General features: G+C 41.7%; 1 protein-coding gene across 1 annotated transcript; it reads right to left on the bottom strand.

The window, feature by feature from the left end:
- Positions 1–369: 369 nt before the first annotated feature.
- On the bottom strand, positions 370–16208 carry LOC118397594 (mitotic interactor and substrate of PLK1-like). Its single transcript, XM_035792524.2, has 5 exons — positions 16051–16208; positions 4079–6496; positions 3147–3409; positions 2840–2878; positions 370–2725 (listed from the first exon to the last, which is right to left on the bottom strand). The coding sequence occupies exons 2-5, from the start codon at positions 6279–6281 to the stop codon at positions 2591–2593; spliced, it is 2640 nt and encodes an 879-aa protein (XP_035648417.1). The 5' UTR covers positions 6282–6496; positions 16051–16208; the 3' UTR covers positions 370–2590.
- Between the last annotated feature and the right edge of the window lie 1883 nt (positions 16209–18091).

Raw genomic sequence — 18091 nt, 5'->3', positions numbered from 1 at the left:
TATAATCTTGTCACCAAATGATTGATTAAAACACTTGCAATGAAGGTCTACAGTAGCCTCAACAGCACTTACTAGGGTAGTGCCATGGTGTAGCCAGAGGACCGCTAGCTTCCATCCTCCTCTGGGTAAATTGATTTCAATTCCTAACCTCATGGCTCATGGTTCTCACCCCCTTCATAGACTTGCACAGTAATTATGACAACTTCCAGGGGACATCCTCCAACCTATCAGGACTCTTGCAGCATGAACTGACATGGTGTCCAAAAATCAAAGTATCTGAGAATGAATCTAGGACTGAAAGCATAAGCTACAGCTAGCTAGCACTGCAGTGAATGAAATGTGGCAAGTTGTTGACAAAGAGAGAGACAATAGTTTAGAACACGTTTATTTGATCTATGAAAGCGAGGCAAGATTAGGACCTGTGACCTTCTGGTCCCTTTCCCAGTGCCTAGTCCACTGCGCCAGCATGAGGATGGGTGCCTCTTTTCACATATGAAGCTGTCAATGTCAGTAGGTTAGAAATGTGATTAGTTAAGTATTTTTAAGGGAAACAAGCCACAATGGTATTTAAACTGCCGACCTTGCACCCTCCAACCTCCCTGAGAGCCTTTTCTTTATTTGACTCTTCCCTTTAAACCATCTACTAACCTGTCACTCTTAGCTCTGCGCACTGAGCTTTCATCCAACCAATCACATTCGTTCTGCCAGTGCTGTCAAACATTTGAGGTCGGGATTCTATCCAATCGTGGGTTCGAGGCATTGCAGCTTTTAAAGGCAATGTTCCTGCATTCGTGGAGATAATATTCACGGGCAAAGCTGCAATGACTCAATCGGCATCTACCTTTTAAAGGTGCATTGTCGATCGACCATATACGGTCGGATTGAATCCCGGCTGGAATGAGAAACTAAATTATTGGCTGTGTTCAAGAACATCAAAACTGTGATTTTTCATAGCTAAATTATGACCGACTGAAAAAACAATTTAGTTATTTAGTTAACAATTTAGTTAACAATTAAGTTATTTATGATGCAAGGTGACTTGTAGATCCGTTAGACTTGACTTGCTTATAAAATCGACTGCAGTCTCTCCTCAATTCCTTGTGTCATCTCTCCTCTTTCTCAAACAAATTAGAGGGGAAGGTCATGGGGGGGATTTGGTTTGTGTGGGGCCTAGCAGTTCCCTATACTGCAACAGCTTAAGGGTACTGGCACACTGATGTATGAATGCGGGTGAAATTGGGATACTTCATTGTCCTTCAAACCCATGAAGTACACCTCATCTCTACTTTTTTCAGACGAGATGTTTTCCTACAATTGGACTATCATGTTAATGCAAGGTGTAAATGGGGATTAAATATGTTTTAACTTTACAGCGACACTCTCAAATCCCCTACAAGCAGTTCAATTGTCTACCCAGCAGATGGGGACGTTTTACCCCATTTGATAGTTTGAGATTCACTATCATTTGATCAACTTCCACATTGCATCCGATTTGACGTCACCGCTTGTATAAGTAGTGGATCCCACCATTGCCACCAAATGTAGCAGAGTTGAATCTCTTATAAGATCTACATTACCTGGCCTATTTTCAGCAGTATCTCTTACAATAGTCTATATAAAAAGCATGTCTTGTCATGTTGCAAACAGTCAGGATTAGAGTGTGATCAAACTTGTTTGTCATTTACAGTAGCCAACTGGTAAGCAAGAAATCTTTCTAACTGTACATATCTCACAAGGGCTCGATTCAATCCATGTCACAGAAGATGGCACAATTAAAATGTAAAGGTACCGTCATTTCCGATTGAGCCGACATGTGCAGCATTTACTGTGAATGCAGTTGACTGCGTTAACATTGCCTTTTCAATTTCAATCACGCTGCACTGCAGATTTTACGTGATACGGATTGAATCGAGCCCTAAGAAAGGCAATAAGGACCTGACCGGTTTAGGTCAGAAGTTTTATACTCATTTCTGCTGTCAAAGCACATTCAAGTCAAATTAAGAACACAAACATACTGCTATCTGCTGTAGCTCTTAATTAATATAATAATCAGACAAATGTCAACATTTCTAGAAGACGGTACTGCAAGTGCTTCATTGGTTTGGAAATTTGAACCATATAACCATACATCATGGATATCTGATGATGGTTTCTTGCTTGTTTTTGCTTTGCAAAGCACAACTGACAAGACAAAAATAGCTCTGTAATTGATTTTCTATGCAGTCATTTGAAGGCGGATAGGCCTAATCAAAGTTACCTAGCAGCCAGTGACTGCCAGACTTAAAAATAACTCATACGCTGATGTGCATTCTTAGCAGGCACAGAACTCCTCTTAAATTCCCTTCCTTTGCAATCCACCTCCGATGACATTTAAAACTTGTCCTGTCTTTATTGAATTTTTCTTCTCAGTTCACTTGTCTTTTTTCTTTTAAATCGTGGAAGGTCACCTGCTCTAGTAGGTGGCTGATGTTGATGGATGAGGAGTTTATCACAAAGGGGACCAATCAATATGTCCAGCAGGTTTGGTAGTGTGTAGTCAGAGAGTATATTAATATGTGCTGAGATGGGACAACCCTAAGATGACTGTTTTTCATCTCTTCTCCTTTCTGCCCTCTCTCACCATGCCCTCCAGGGGAGAGGACTGGTACTCGTTGGTGTAGTCACCAGCCTCCCAGCGCAGTGCCCGTTTGTTTTTGTGCCTGGTGATCCGGGTGGCCTCCAAGACCTGAAATTGAGGAAATAGCAGCAATGTCATATTGGACCTGTGCTAAAGGTCCTTCTCTGAGACAAATGACCAATGATTAAACGCACATCAACAGAGAGAGGATCAACCACTTACCTCATTATTCACATCATCAATGCACTGAATTCCTGCATACTGCAGGAAACACAAAAGGCATTTTCCAAATTAGCAACCAGCTATCATTGTGGTATATAAAACCTGTGAGATGACTCAACTCATAAGATGTACTCGGTTTCTCCATCACTATCTGTATGCTTTTTATTGTAGGCGTATTGCATTGCTGTATTTTTTCTAAACTTGTGTGCCTAAATGGTTTTGTCTTATGTGTGTCTATAATGAATGTTCAATGTGTCCAAAGATATCAACAACACCCTCTGTGTCCAACTAGTCTTTTCTCACTTACAGCGTTCTCTTCCAGCTTCAGTTTGACTCTCCTCTCCTCAAAATCCTCTAGCAATGTCTCGGTCAGGCCCTTTTGTGTGGGTGTCCCAGGGGAGCCACCTGTCTCTGCCCATGGGCTGGCAGGCAGCATGGGGGAAACCCTGCTATTCATGGGGGAGGTGGGCCTTGGACAGCCCCATGGCTGGGCGGTCACTATGGAAAAGGAGGGAAGTCGGGCAGTGGGACGAATGGAAGGGGAAAAGGGAGCTGCGCTGTCTGTTTTATCTGGAAGGGAGGGGATAATGAAAGAAACAGAGTTAACACATGTTTGTAATTGCGTTATTGGTAGACTACATTTGAAATGTAAATTGAATGCAACATGAAACTCAGCGGTGAAACTTTGGTCCCCAGAAAAAGTTGCTCCCCTGATGAAACTACATAATGATAATTGTATTTTTAACATTGTACACCTGTCTGACTCCCTATGAAAATGGACACTGGTAGGCTAAACATTTTATATTATCTTGCCATAATGTGAGTGACTGTACAGTGATCTTAACCACTAAATGTCAGTGCATTAACTCTAAAGAAAAGCACCAAAAACCCAACTGGAGAAACTATTCAACACCCTCACAGCGATCTGTTTTGCTCTGTGTTAATGGTTAATCATGGCTGGTAACACAGTTCTGCTTCCTCTCCCCATATATGACCGAAGTTCAGGTTCTAATTAAGCTTGTCATTTCCTCCAGTCTAAGAAAACCATCAGTAAACAACACTTTAATGCAACATCCACTCTGCATGCATCAACGTCACAGATGATGCATGCAGAGAGTTACTTAAATCAAGCCAAAAACATGTATAAGATATTGCCATCATGCATTGTTCCTGTGTTATATTGTCTTGTAACTTTATGTAATTGTATAGATTTGTCTATGGATTAATGTACCAACCTACCTAGCATTGATACTGGAGTGATAAAGGAAGAGGGCTGTCTGGTCAAGCTTGTCTGCTCTACAAGAAGTGAAGGGCTCTCGTAGAAGACAGAGTCTTCCTGTTCCACAATGACCCTTTGCAGGCTTTGCGATTGATGTGTGTCTTTAGCGTCTCGTCCTACACAGTCCAGGTTTCCTTCCATAGAGGTGGACAGGCCACAGGATTCCCGGAGTTCCCGGTGCTCCTGCTCGCGTTTTAGATCCTGCTCAATCTCCTTCTGGATGACATCTGGAGCATTTGGTCTTTGAGGTCTTGGGCTACCAGAATTCAGGTGCGCCCTCCAGGTTTGAGAAAGCTTATGATTCGGCTCAGACCCCTGAACTGCAGAAGCAGTGGGTGTAGGGGAGGACGGAGAGTACGAAAAGGAGGCTTCTTTAGCTGAGGAGCTTTTGGCTGGAACTGGCTCCTTTCTTCGCTCTAACCACGATGGGTCATTTACTATTTCGCTAGTACTTGTCATCTTCACCACTATTGTGACTTTAGAGCTTGCCGCCTTTGTGGTCTCATGGCCTTTCAATGTAACACTCTCCTCTGGGAGGCCACTTGGCAGTATTCTGGTGAAGTCTTGGGAATCTGAACCCCAGCCTTTGCTGGTGGTATTGACACTTGGAGCGGTGTTCATGTGGCTGATGTACAACTCTGTCTCTTCTGAGTGCTGGTTAGGGAAGCAAGTGGAAGGGAAGCCTTCCCTATCTGAGCTGCTACTCCTCACATTGACCCTGGGTGAAGACCAAGCCCTTTTCCTCTTCTCCTTGGCTCCAGGTTGGTCTGGCAGCTCAAAGATCTTCTTCCTATCCTCCAGTTCCTGCAGAGTTCCCCTGTCATACAGACTTGGGACTCTCTCCTGGTGCATCAGGTCCACTTCCCTCTGGCTGTCCTTTTCAATCTCGCGCTGGATGAAGAAGCTCACCCGATTATTCTCTTTGGACCTGACAGGTGCACGTGGTGGTGCAGGCTGGGAGAGCAGATACTTAGTCTTGATCTCCACCATCTCCTGGACATCGGTGTGCTTAATTCCCCGCAATTTCCGAAGGCTCTCCTCTCTCTCCTGAGTGATACGAATCTCCCTCTCAATGGGCGTCTCTCTGTGACCACTTACCGATTGGGTGGCCTTGCTTTCTGGTTGAGAGTTGTCATTGGATATGCTTACATCACTTGTGTAGCCAACACTGGGGTCCCCCGATAGATCCTCCAGTCCAGAGTCAAGGTCATAAAGCAGACTACCCTGGCTCTTGGTTACCTTCTCCTCTGTGCGGTACATTGTCACCTTTCCGGCAGTGACGACTTCCCCTTCATCCTGCTGTTTCACTGGGGTCGGACTTTGGTTCAACCATACTGTAGAGTGGTCTTCTTTTTTTGCACTCTTTGGTGATAACAAGCTGGCTTCTGACTGCCACCGTCTTCCTTGTGGTTTTAGAGAGCTGGGACTCTGCAGAAAGGGGTTTAGCCTGGACTGTTCCATCTTTATGAACTGCTCCCGCGCTGCGCTGAAGTTTATCTGCTCATTGTCGATGGTACCAGCCTCGGCTGCTGGTGTGGGCTCAGATTTACTACTGGTTGGACCATAGCACAAGCTGAACCCTTCCAGCAGCTTGTTGGGTGACAAGCTCAGTGCACTCCACTGTTCCCCGTAGGTGGCAGTTTTTGGGGGGGCATGACCATGCATGATCTCCTTCCTAAGTTTCTTCTCCTCCTCCTCTGCCTTCAATTGGGCACCGTTGTCTGTTTCCACCTGGTAGCGGGAGTCCTTGTCCTCCTTGAACAGACTCCCTGGCTTCTTCCCACCAACATATGTCTGCAGTTTGAAGCTGCGCTCTTCTTTCAGGGTGGCTTGCCTTTCCGGGGACACCGTCCAGGCTTCATTCAGCTCTGCCTCGGGGCTTGCAGGATTGTCCACGAACGAGTAGAACCCGCAGTAGGAGCCCGTGCTGCTGGGACTGCTAGAGCTGCTGGCTTGCCAGTCTTCGCTGGTGATGCCGCAGTTTTCCTCCGACACCACCACCTGCCTGGCCTGCACCTCTTTTTGCTGGGAAGATACGACAACTGTGGACCGGGTGTGGTTTACGGAGATGCTGTCGAAACTGAAAGCAGAAGAGTTGCCATTCCTGTTGTAGGTCCAGCTCCGGTCCAGGCTGAAGGGCTCGTCCGTGGTGGGGCTGAGCATGGTGCGAAGATCTGTTGCCTGCTCCTATTTAGGTGACATGGGCTGCAGCAGCCACTTTCTGGGTATGCTGTCCGTGGTTCCTTGGGTTGCCGTGTCTTCTGTGTAGACAGTGAGATTTCTGAGGCACTAAGCAGGAGAGAGTGGCACCCTATCAGGTCTCCCTCATTCTGGGTCAACACATCCTGGTATTCATCAGATGCAGCAACTGAGAGTCTCTGAAACCAAAAGAAGAAATAAGGAAATGGATCAAAACAGTTGAATAATCAACAGGAAACTGTATCCTGTCAGTATTAACCAATTAAACAAGGCTACCTCTGTCCTGATAGTTCTAACAATTAAACATAAAGACATTTTTTTAATTGTTACGTTTTTGCATACAACGACAAAGGCTGTCATTCCCACTTCCCAGATATCTACAGAATACAGATTGTGCACCAAAATGAAATGACTTGCATAGCACTTTTCAACATTTTATGGTTCACAGGAATTTGTTTAAAGGGGAAATAAAAACTTGTGTGAGATTTGCTGTGGAATGCCACTATCATTGTCAACATTTATAGCTTAAATGCAATGCCTACCACCTCATGATAGTGAGACACCACCCTTACAGTAAACCAAGCTGATAAGGAGAGAGGTCATGAAATGAGAACTCCTTATGTTCAAACTGGTACAATGTAGAGCAATCCAATGTGTGAGATGGTCGCAAATATACAGATTTTTGTGTTTGTCAAGAAGGTAAGAAATATTAAGTTGGTAACAAAAGACTGCAGTCAGGTCAGATTTAATTGATCAATGAAACCAGAGTCAGGTATTGAATCTGTATTAACCTCAGGGGTTTTCAGTGTGAATCGAGAAGTCAATGTCTCAATTTCCCATGCATTTTACAGCATACCTGCAAAACATGTGACATCATCCAGTTTCTGTATGGAAGATTACCAGATCTATTGCTGTGAAGATCTATAAAACCATTCTGCTACAGTCTGTGCCTAAACTTAATCAGATATTTATACTTTTGATGTTACAGTTGAGATTTTATATGACCTTTTACTTATGGAGAGTTTCAGGAAACCACAGTCAAGTCAAATATGCACTCAATGATGATGCAAATTGTGGTTAAAGTTCAACTAAAAAAGGCTTTCTCAAAAAGCAGTTTTTAAATTTCCTCAAGCAATGGTTTAATCTGAATTTACAGCCATCTATACGATGTACCTAGAGTGTTAGGCTCCAATTCTCTTTCAAATTGCCTAGTTAGTCAGAGGATATGTGTAGAAACATGATGAGGGAATGAGAGAGGGATGTGTTCACCCCTTTCTCACACATCTGGAGGTGGGAGTACTGGTACTAGAGCACGATATTAGATACTCCCTGGGAATGAAAACAGATACCTTCTTCATTTAACAGCTGTATAAAAATACTCACTACACTGGAAGCTGGACGCAATGGCGGGTTGAATTGTCAATCATTTTAATGTCACACACTTTTGGCACAATGGCATAGCATACCATGCTGACTGCTATGCAAGCATGTTGGCTAATGAGTCAACTCTATAACCCCTGGAAACTTCCACTCTGTTCAAAATTCTGTCATTTAAATAGACATTTCACCATTCTCATCAGGGGCAGACTGGTCATCTGGCATTATTTATTTATTATTATTATTTTTAAATTTCACCTTTATTTAACCAGGTAGGCCAGTTGAGAGCAAGTTTTCATTTACAACTGAGACCTGGCCAAGATAAAGCAAAGCAGTGTGACAAAAACAACAACAGAGTTACACATACAAACGTACAGTCATTAACACAATAGAAAAATCTGTAGGTAAGGCAATAAATAGGCCAATAGTGGCGAAGTAATTGCAATTTACACTGGAGTGATATGTGCAGATGAGGATGTGCAAGTAGAAATACTGGTGTGCAGAAGAGCAGAAAAACAAATATGGGGATGAGATAGGTAGTTGGTTGGATGGGCTATTTACAGATGGGCTGTGATCGGTAACCTGCTCTGACAGCTGACACTTAGTTAGTGAGGGAGATATAAGTTTCCAACTTCAGTGATTTTTGCAATTTGTTCCAGTCATAGACAGCAGAGAACTAGAAGGAAAGGCGGCCAAAGGAGCTGTTGGCTTTGGGGATGACTAGTGAAATATACCTGCTGGAGCGCATGCTACGGTTGGGTGTTGCTATGGTGACCAGTGAGCTGAGAAGGTGGAGCTTTACCTAGCAAAGACTTATGTGAAAATGATTATGACTTATGTTAAAATGCCTGATAGGCTGGTCCAATTGTAACCTAGTGGCCTATCTGTCTTATTTTTTTCTTTGCAAAATGATAATTATCTGGCTAATAATTGGGGCATCAAGGGAAAAAATGGTCCGGTGTGGGGTCCTCGAGGTAAAAAATAGGCCAGTGTGGGGGATATGCACACATATGCATTTACTGTAACCAATCATGTCAGGTGCACAATACTAGACAAATTGGCCTTTCAGGAGTAAACCAAGTCCAAACCTTCACTGAGATTCCAAGACTTTTGGCTCAATCCAGAATACGCTCTTCAGCAAATATACGGCCATTTTAAATTTTAACATAACTTTATGGGTACATTAGACAGTCTGAAAAGTAGAGCGATAAAGTTTTGTGAGTGGTGGTAACTGCTAAGATAACCTAAATATGTAACTGCTTGTCAGTGCATTATGTACTGTCCCAAGAGCTCTAAGGCAGCCTTAAGTATGTGTGTGACCACGTGTGTAACAGTGGACTGTGTACCCCTGATAAGCTCATTTTAGTGATACTTCCTGGAATCGGCTCCTTTGTCCTTTGCTCATTGGCTGAGAGAGGAGAGGAGCGATCTGTGGGGGACGAGATACACAAGTCTCCTCGCCCCCCACTAATGTATTGCCTCACACTGGTACGTGTGTGTGTGTCTGTGTGTATGTTTTACTCTACTGTACTTGTGAGTACCAGAAGTCATCACAAGAATAGTAAACCAACAAAAATTCGGAGAAGTGAGGACAATTTGCCGGACGTCATTTGTAAAAAAAGAAATTTAAAAAATAAGTTATTTTAGGATTAGGAGTTAGAATTAGGTTTAGGGGTTAGGGTTAGAATTAGGGTTAGGGGTTAACGTTAGGGTTTGGAGTTAAGGTTAGGTTTGGGGTTATGGTTTAGGGTTAGGGTTAGGGAATGTAGGTTTTTGAATGGGAATCAATTGTTGGTCCCCAAAAAGTTCTCAAATATAGTAACACAAATATCAATGTATTCCATTTCATATTCAGGCTGTAACATGACAAAATGTGGAAAAAGGCACAGTGCCTTCAGAATGTATTCACACCTCTTGACTTTTTCCACATTTTGTCATGTTACAGCCTGAATATGAAATGGAATAAATTGATATTTTTTTGTCAATGGCCTACACACTATACCACATAATTTCAAAGTGGAATTATGTTTCTTGAAAGTTTTACAAATTAATAAAAAATGAAAAGCTGAAATGTCTTGAGTCAATAAGAATTCAACCCCTTTGTTACGGCAAGCCTAAATAAGTTCAGTTCATATAATAAGTTGCATGGACTATTAATTAATAATAATAATACTATATTAATTACACTTTGGATGGTGTATAAATACACCAAGACACTACAAACGTACAGGCGTCCTTCCTAATTCAGTTGCCGGAGACTTCACCATAAGGCCAATGGTCACTTTAAACAGTTACTGCTACTCTGTTTATTATCCATGCATTGTCACTTTACCTCTACCTACATGTTCATATTTCCTCAATTACCTCGACTAACCTGTGCCCCCCGCACATTGACTCTGTACCGGTACCCCTTATATATATATGCAAATGCATGCTTTTCAACCGTTCGCTATCACCACCCTGGATGGTTCCGACCTAGAATATGTGGACATCTATAAGTACCTAGGTGTCTGGCTAGACTGTAAACTCTCCTTCCAGACTCATATCAAACATCTTCAATCTAAAATCAAATCTAGAGTCGGCTTTCTATTCCGCAACAAAGCCTCCTTCACTCACGCTGCAAAACTTACCCTAGTAAAACTGACTATCCTACCGATCCTCGACTTCGGCGATGTCATCTACAAAATAGCTTCCAACACTCTACTCAGCAAACTGGATGCAGTTTATCACAGTGCCATCCGTTTTGTTACTAAAGCACCTTATACCACCACTGCGACCTGTATGCTCTAGTCGGCTGGCCCTCGCTACATATTCGTCGCCAGACCCACTGGCTCCAGGTCATCTACAAGTCCATGCTAGGTAAAGCTCCACCTTATCTCAGTTCACTGGTCACGATGGCAACACCCACCCGTAGCACGCGCTCCAGCAGGTGTATCTCACTGATCATCCCTAAAGCCAACACCTCATTTGGCCGCCTTTCGTTCCAGTTCTCTGCTGCCTGTGATTGGAACGAATTGCAAAAATTGCTGAAGTGGGCACTAAAGTAATACTGCAAAAAAATGGCAAAGCAATTTTAGTTTAGTTTAGTTTAGGTTATTTTATTTTTACAGGGACAGTGCACATTAATCAACGTTTCAGTAAAAGTGCCGGTTTTAGCCAGCCGGCTAATTTTCAACCACAGTCCCTGGGCAGGTTATTAAAAACAATTAGAATATAGACAATAGCACCATAGACATAGCAACATAGGACAAGCAAGACATAGCATACAGACAGAGCAACATAGAACAAAAAGCAGCAAGACAAAATTCATAAAAGCAACAAAGTGTTTCCATACCTCACAAGCTACAGACAACATGGAAAGCGGCAACACACAGCTAGGGACCATTAACTTTAATTAACTTTTTGTCCTGAATACAAAGTATTATGTTTGGGGCAAATCTAATACAACACATTACTGAATTACCACTCTCCATATTTTCAAGCATAGTGGTGACTGCATCATGTTATGGGCAATGTTCCTTCAATTCATTAAAAATCCTACAATGTGATTTTGTGGATATTTTTTTCCTCATTTTGTCTGTCATAGTTGAAGTGTACCTATGATGAAAATTACAGGCCTCTCTCATATTTTTAATTGGGAGAACTTGCACAATTGGTGGCTGCCCCACTGTATGTTACCCTCTGCCTATTGTCTACTTATGTAACGGATGTGAAACAGCTAGCTTAGTTAGCGGTGTGCGCTAAATAGCGTTTCAATCGGTTACGTCACTTGCTCTGAGACCTTGAAGTAGTAGTTCCCCTTGCTCTGCAAGGGCCGCGGCTTTTGTGGAGCGATGGGTAACGATGCTTCGTGGGTGACTGTTGTTGATGTGTGCAGAGGGTCCCTGGTTCGCGCCCGGGTATGGGCGAGGAGACGGACGTAAAGTTAAAACTGTTAGATTGATGCTGTTGACCCGGATTACTGGTTGCTGCGGAAAAAGGAGGAAGAGTGTAACGGATGTGAAACGGCTAGCTTAGTTAGCGGTGTGCGCTAAATAGCGTTTCAATCGGTTACGTCACTTGCTCTGAGACCTTGAAGTAGTAGTTCTCCTTGCTCTGCAAGGGCCGCGGCTTTTGTGGAGCGATGGGTAACAATGCTTCAAGGGTGACTGTTGTCGATGTGTGCAGAAGGTCCCTGGTTCGCGCCCGGGTATGGGCGAGGGGACGGTTTAAAATTATACGGTTACACTTAGCTTATTCAATACATCTCAAAATACAACACTTTAAGACATAAAAAAGCTCTTTACCTGACTTGCTTTTCAAAGATGGCTAAAAATGCAGACATTTTGTGCCCTTAGAGGAAGCAACCACCCTCATTGTTGACAAGAAATTAGCTAAAACATGGCTAATAACTCACTAACTAGCAAAGAATATGATCAAAGGTGGCTACATGCATTTCTCGTTTTGACACCAAAACAAGTACATCTACATGCGACCACTCATGCTATTAACACAAAACATTTCAAAGTGAAGGGAACAGATCCATATATGGCCATGGCTATTTGCATATAGGCCTACTGCAGCTCTGATTGGTTATTTTTCATTGGTCTGTGTAGAGTATGGAATTGAGTCATGCCTGTCAATGCAATAGAATCCTACTCCAATGCAACTCTTGCACAGTTAGTTTTGCATACTAAGTCTCTTGCATAGATAATTTTGTTCGGTATGTCACATTGGTTAATATTGCGTTGATTTGAGCACAGTAGAGCGAAACATTGATAGTGTTAATTAAAGGGGAAAACTCTAGAAAGTTGAGTGAAGTTCAATCTCTTGCTTCTCTGCGCGGGCTGATATTTCCTCTGCACAGCAGTCTGAGGGGAGCTGCAGGCCAGTGCATGTTCGCAGCTTAGAGTGAACATTGGTTATGGGTATTCTTGTAATCGTTAAGGACAGAGGAGTTTTTTGGGATAAAAAAATCAACCGAATGGAGCTAAGCACAGGCAAAACCCTACATGAAGACCTGGTTTAGTCTGCTTTCCACCAGATACTGGGAGATTAATTCACCTTTCAGCAGGACAATAACCTAAATCACAAGGCCAAATATGCACTGAAGATGCTACCAAAATGACCCAAGTGGTCTAGTTACAGTGTTGTCTTAAATCGGCTTGAAAATCTATGGCAAGACTTGAAAATGGTTGTCTTGCATTAACCAATCTGACAGAGCTTGAAGAATTGTTAATAGAATAATGTGTAAATATTGTACAATCCAGGTGTGCAAAACTCTTAGAGACTTACACAGAAAGACTTACAGCTGTAATCGCTGCCAAAGGTGATTATAATGTATTGACTCAGGGGTGTGAATACTTATGTCAATTACATATTTCTGTATTTCATTTTCAATAGATTGTTTACATGTTTTCATTATGGGGTATTGTTTGTAGATGGGTCAGAAAATCTATTTAATCAATTTTGAATTCGGACTGTAACACAACAAAATGTGGAATAAGTCAAGGGGTATGAATACTTTCTGAAGGCACTGTGTGTGTGTGTGTGTGTGTGTGTGTGTGTGTGTGTGTGTGTGTGTGTGTGTGTGTGTGTGTGTGTGTGTGTGTGTGTGTGTGTGTGTGTGTGTGTGTGTGTGTGTGTGTGTGTGTGTGTGTGTGTGTGTGTGTGTGTGCGTGCGTGCGCGCGCCCGCACACAAACTTACATTAGTCCCTGTCAACAAATGACCCCATTACCCTGTCAACAAATTACCCCATTGTGACATGGATTAGCTAAGGCCAAAGTCAAGTTGTAAAGTTGTAAAGACTCAAGATAATACAAGTATAAAAGTATAAAAGGGCAATGACGATTTCACCACAGATTCGTCCCTATTATAACCTTTAGACTTATTCAATTCTGATACATTTACTCAATGACTGTCCAAAAGAAATACTAAAAGAAACGTTGTCATACCCTGCAGCAGTGGTGTGTATTCATGGATGCCATGGGAAGTCAGGCTTCCCCAAAAAACGGACAAAAAAATGTATATATGTTTTATCATTTTCCTTCAATTCGCAAGAGGCTGAATGTATCTCACAGGAGAAAGCAACAGAGCGAGCGAAACAGCGCCCCTCCGTCTCTCTATGTGTTGGCCATCTATCTGATGCTGTCTGGTCCAAACGAGTATGACAGGCAAGGGAAGCCCGCAAGCATTAAGCAAAAAAAGTATACAAATGTGCCAACCAGCATTGAGCTAAACTGAGCAAGCTCAACTGTGAATGGTCCTGGCTCACCAACAAAAAAAAAAACTGTCAAGGGAACGCAGTGATGGAAAAAGTATTCAATTGTCATACTTGAATAAAAGTAAAGATACCTTAATAGAAAATGACTAAAGTAAAAGTAAAAGTCACCCAGTAAAATGCTATTTGAGTAAAAGTCTAAAAGTATCTGGTTTTAAATATACTTAAGTATCAAAAGTAAATGTAATTGCTCAAATATACTTAAGTATCAAAAGTAAAAGTATAAATAATTTCACATTCCTTATATTAAGCAAACCAGACACCACGATTTTCTTGTTTTTTAAATTTACAGATAGCCAGGGGCACACCAACATTCAGACATAATTTATGAACTAAGTGTTTTTGTTTAGTGAATCCGCCAGATCAGGTAGTACTGTAGGGATGTTTTCTTGATAAGTGCGTGAAACTAAACTGGGAAACTGTATGGAGTAAAAAGTACATTATTCTTTTTAGAAATGTAGTGAAGTAAAAGTGAAAGTTGTCAAAAATATAAATAGTAAAGTACAGATACCAAAACACAAATACTTAAGTACTTTATACCACTGAAGGGAAGCCAACTTAGATTTGGCGTCACTCCTATCAAATTCCATTGGGAGCATACATCATTGACAGAAAAACTTGAATTGTTGCATCTCGTTGTGTTGTTGGCCTCCGCTGGCTGGCTAGCCAGTTAGCTAAAATAGGCCCTTTCCTAAATTAGTCGTGGATGGAGATAGGGATTTGCACTTGTGCTTTTACTTAATTCTCTGATCCAACCATTAATTCATACATTTTTGTTCCCCTGGCCTGAGAGGATGGAAGTTAAAAATGTAGCTAGATGTAGAAGGCTAATGTTAACTAGCTAACTTTGCCAATGAATGTAAGTTAGGCTAGCAAGCAAGCATTTTAGCCAGGTAGCCTAGGACAGCAAAAAATAAAAGTGCTTAATGTATGACAGAGTGATAGACAGCTTCGTCAACATGAAATAAAGGAGGATGGTATTGGCGTTTCTCTACAAGTAGGATGAGTCAACATGTTTTTCTACTTGCACGTATGCGCACACACATACACAAGCGCACAGAAATCCGAACCATGGACAGCCACATCATATTAGCTTACGTTGATTGGACTAGACTTTTTGGGGTATCTTTTAGTTGTCACTCCATTAGACTAAGCAGAGGTGATTTGATGATGTTGAAATGTTGAAGTTGAAATGGTGCTGGAATAGTGGAGGCAGCTCCTGTTTTCTTTGCGACTTGGGGTAACTCTCTATGGTTCTAAATCAATAGCTGTTTAGTGATCCGAAAATGTAGGAAACATTAACTTGCTTGACCCTGCTGTAGGTCATGTAACTGTCTGTTACTGTACATACAATATGCTTTCTGGACTTCACTGGACAGGTTTTATGATAAAAGGAAGGTGTGGTTGAATTTATTCTGCCACTGTGTCTTCTTGTTGTCTCGGCCTTTAGGCCTATATATCACGGTCGGAAGGCATATGAATTTTCAGGTCATAGAGCAAACAACACAATTATCACAGCGCATGGGTCATTTTACCCACTTACTGCTACTACAGCTTATGTCTATTGACCATGCAGATGTCAAACCAGTTAATGTGTCTTGGAAGGACATCCATGCTAACTTCTCATTAAAGCTCTAGTATTCAAAAAACATTTAGTAAAGGAACAATGTACTGGAGTGTGTATAGGTTGTGTCGCTACAGAGACAGGGGCATACAAGGTGCCACCACAATAAAAGTGTATGGAAAAATACAAATATAGGATCTTAATTTGAGCCAGTTTGCTACAGCAGGAAAATAATCCTGCAACAACAGGAAATGTAAATAATAATGTGGATTATAATTAATGGACACTTTTACTAGGGGTTGATACATTTTTCATAAGGGAAAATCAAGTCTGAAAACTTCAAAACCTTTGAAAACCTCAGATACACTAAGTGTAAAATGTCCTGTATTGAAGGCAAGTTATGCAACAGGGTGATCAAATTAACATCCTATATCTGTATTGTAAGTAGTGATAATGCTGTTGAAATACATTGAATTTGACCTGAAAACTGTACAGTACATAATTTTAGAAAAAATAAGTAATGAATCCTACCATAAGCGGTATACAGCGACCAAGACAAACAGTTTTTCTTCTCTGTCTGATGTCTTGTCTCCCACTTTCTATCTATCGCTCTCACTCTATATATATATTACGGTCTCTTGAGCACCTTACAGCACAGGCAAAGTTCAGCCAATGTCATGTAAACTACTGGAGTCCCACCCTCTCACAGAAGAGGGAAAATTACATGAGACTGACAGACCGCTACATCAATAACTGGAGGTAGGAGAGAAACCTTTAAACCTCTCCAAGGCCAATCATCAATCAAGATAACCGAGATCCCTCTTATTATAAACAATTGTGTACTCAAATAAAGTAAAGTAGGGGCTCCATTCAATCTCTATCGCTGAAGTGTTACAGATAACACGCTAGATATGTAAAGGTCATTTCCTATTGATCAGGCATCTCCAGCATTTACCGTAACTGCAGTCTGCGCTAACGCATAAGGATGGAATAGAGCCCCTAGAGTGGTTTTGTTGTGTGTGAGAAAACAGAATATTCTGGTAAGGTCTCTGAGTCCTCCCTCCCACCTCAGACAACCTCTTTAAGAGAAGCAACCCTAACCTCCTGTAGTCTCCATAACTCCTGGAGAGCTGCTGGGTGTGCAGGCTTTTGTTCCATCCCAGCATCAACACATCTGAATAAATGACCTGTGGTCCAAACTGAAGACCATGATTAGTTGATCATATGAAACAGGTGAATTAGTGCTAGACTGAAACTAAAGCCTGCTCACCCAGCAACTCTCCAGGACTGGAGTTGGAGAACCCTGACCAGAGCGAATGAGTAAGGTAATTTCCTGTTGAGTGCTTTCAACAGAAGCTTCTCCTTCCCTTCATGACCACTGGTATGACTTGATATGCGGTGTTATGGAAACGTATCCATTCCCTTTAACTATCACCAGTCTCACAAGGAAGCAAGAACAGAAAAGAACACAGTTTACAAATACTGAGGCATCATCATTATCAGTCTTGCCACGAACTCTTGTCAAGAGACACTAACACTTCAACAGGGGCTGGACATGACATCAGGCAGGGCCAGGTCTGCAGTAGTTCAGAAAGCTTAAGGGAAAGAAACTTGTGATTGACTTGTAAGACAAAAAAAACATACACCTTTTCAAATGTACCTTTCTATACCTCCATGCCACTTCTGATTGCTATAGTTTTTTCGCCACTTAAAGAAAATGTATTTTATGGTTTATGTGATTAAACCCAGGTAGTACAATAGATACTGATCAATTGTTTCTTATAACCACCTTCATTCAGCCATTGATATGAACAACCAGAGAGGTGGGAGACATCCCCTAAATAATTCATTCACCTGACCAGTTCAGATAAATCAATGATAAATCAGTGTTTATTGAGGAAATTAAACTACTTCAAAGTTTTAAGACACGGCCAAAATAAGATAACATTTTTGGGCCCAAGCCAAAGTAGGTAGTAGAGGACTTTCCATTTAGAATCAGATTCAGAGCAGTTTGGAGAAATGGGGATGTTCAGACTGAGAATATGTTTACTGCTCTCTAGTGGCTGGCATGTGAATGTACACTAATCATTACAGTATTTCAATCAACTTTATCACTCTGAATGAAGACCTATGGATCTCATTTTAGCTTACTAATGAAAATACATGTTTGTGATTGTAGAGGCATATCTACTTTATATTCCTATGACTGAACTTCTAGGAATCAAATGCGTGACAGATGTAACATGTGACAGATATTAAAGTGGGCACTATTGAGATGTATTTGTCCAAAATTGCTTTTAAGTCAATGATGATCGGCGTAGTTTTTGCACAAAAGCATGGACAACATGATAATATTCTAGGCTGTAATGGTGGTGGTGCAAAAAACTCAAACAATGAAGAACCAAAACTGTTGATTGTTGGTAAATGAGGCAACATCTAGAATGATGTCAAGGCAAAACAAATTGGTAGCCTGCAATCAGGATTTTCTTTTGTTTCAACCACAACGGTCATTTTGTCTTTTGTGTTTGTGGTAAGGGTTGTCTTACCTTGGTCTCATGCTCCATGCTGCTAC

Source organism: Oncorhynchus keta, chromosome 22, assembly GCF_023373465.1.
Source record: "Oncorhynchus keta strain PuntledgeMale-10-30-2019 chromosome 22, Oket_V2, whole genome shotgun sequence".
In the NCBI taxonomy this organism is placed as follows: domain Eukaryota; kingdom Metazoa; phylum Chordata; class Actinopteri; order Salmoniformes; family Salmonidae; genus Oncorhynchus; species Oncorhynchus keta.
Note: the sequence above shows the minus strand (reverse complement) of the source record. Positions and strands in the feature narration are given on the sequence as shown.